The following is a 1807-nucleotide window of genomic DNA, read 5'->3' as shown; positions in this document are numbered from 1 at the left end:
GTAGTCAAAATGACGTTACCCTCGAAGGGTTAAGTATTTTTTAAATTTTAGAGTTATCTGGACAACGAGCATGGCGAATTGATGAGATAAAACAAAAAGAATTTACTATATCTTCAGTAAATTCATGTTATGTTTTTCCGCTGATCCATACCGAAACATAGGTTTCTTATCAGTATCTTTTAAGACTGGAATTTACCCTTCTTGTCATGTTTTTGTCAATTTTTTATTCTTGCCGTCTCTTGTTATTGACTACACTTGACATCGGCATTATACTATTACTAATTGCACACGGCAGGTTAAAATTTTTGTTCTACTCGTTGCGACTTTTTCACATCAACCATGCCACCTATAATACTGCCACCCATTCGGAAGAGTAACCAAAATATTCTACGTGAGTAATTTCAATATTTGTTTCACAGATAATGTCCAACCCCCTCCAGTAAACAACGTTGCTCGCATATCAACATACCAAAACGCAGGTGAGCAACTCCAACGGCTTTATCAGGGTCAAGCTGCATCTATTTGTTCGTTTTTCGTGCCACCACAATCGAATAAATTACAACGATTCAAAATAATAAAAGTATATAACAATCAGCTAGTGGACTTGCAACAATTACAAATAGTTGACGTGATTGACAACCAACCGCCTGATTTGCGAAATAACACGGAACCAACGCAGAAAGAGGAGCATGTAGAGGCAGAGGAGTATGTACAGGAAGATGACTACATTGAAGATGATAACCAGGGTGGAGAAGGTGAAGGTGTAGTTGAGAATGTTGAAGTATATATTCACTCCCCTACTATTTGCCGTATGTACTTGACTTATGATAACATGCTTGCCATTTTTCGTTTCCTGCACAATGACGTCATTTTGGTTAGTCTCATTGTAAGATGGTTGCAGGGCAGAAAATCAAGAGCTCAAAACTATAATAAACAATCTCATACAATCCACCGGAAACATGGAACGAACGATTACCGAAATTTCGTTATTTCTTCGGAAGGGTGGATTGAACAATAACAGACCAAATCGAGCCATTATTAATTTCTTGGAACATTCATTCGATGCGTTACCTGATCTTCTTGCTTTTGATTATTCACTTGCGGACGACGAACCGAAACGCAGACAATTTGTAGGTATTAACATTTTATATTCCATTTTATCAATCTATAATATTTATATATTCATATGTCCACTCATTTCAGGCACAAAAAATCTGTGAACAGGATGGCCTAAATTTGCAAAAAGCTATCAGTAAAGCTATGGCCACCGTTATGGCAGATCAATTGGCTACCAGGTATACGTGGAGTGGTCATACACGTAATCAAAGCATGAAGTATTACCATGTGAAGTATAATGTTATTGCTTATGTTCTCCACTTAAATACTGTTTAATATTTACAGGAGCGGATAATATTTTACGTGTTTCAACGACAAAGTTCGCCCAAATCATCACAGGCAAATATAAAAATATTCTTTACTACAACGATTATTTTGCAAAGTAATTAATCATGGCCATGTCTTTTTAATAGATATATTACGCGGTGAACACAGTATTTCGATTCGTAACGTATAGACGAGAAAATTATGCTGAGTGGTTACGTCGTCCGGTGACCGAATGAAAACTGCTGAACGAGCTGCAAGTAATTGTTGTAACCACAAGCAGGGCAGGTACAACCCAACAACAACAATCTGCGAATCGAAACTTAATCTTACCGATGATCATCAAAAATTAAGGCTAATACTCGATGTATAGGTATATTGCTGGTTGCGGTAGAATCTTTCTTTTATTTTATTCTTTTTTTTATCC

General features: G+C 36.6%; 1 protein-coding gene across 1 annotated transcript; it reads left to right on the top strand.

Moving 5' to 3' along the window:
- The first annotated feature begins 339 nt into the window (after positions 1-339).
- Positions 340-1807, top strand: LOC124294076. The gene is made up of 6 exons (XM_046737930.1): positions 340-373; positions 420-809; positions 892-1130; positions 1204-1318; positions 1402-1455; positions 1530-1807. Exons 1-6 carry the CDS (start codon positions 340-342, stop codon positions 1571-1573), a joined length of 876 nt encoding a protein of 291 aa, XP_046593886.1. The 3' UTR covers positions 1574-1807.

This window comes from Neodiprion lecontei, chromosome 4 (assembly GCF_021901455.1).
Source record: "Neodiprion lecontei isolate iyNeoLeco1 chromosome 4, iyNeoLeco1.1, whole genome shotgun sequence".
NCBI classification, from domain to species: domain Eukaryota; kingdom Metazoa; phylum Arthropoda; class Insecta; order Hymenoptera; family Diprionidae; genus Neodiprion; species Neodiprion lecontei.
This window is presented reverse-complemented; position numbering and strand designations above follow the sequence as displayed.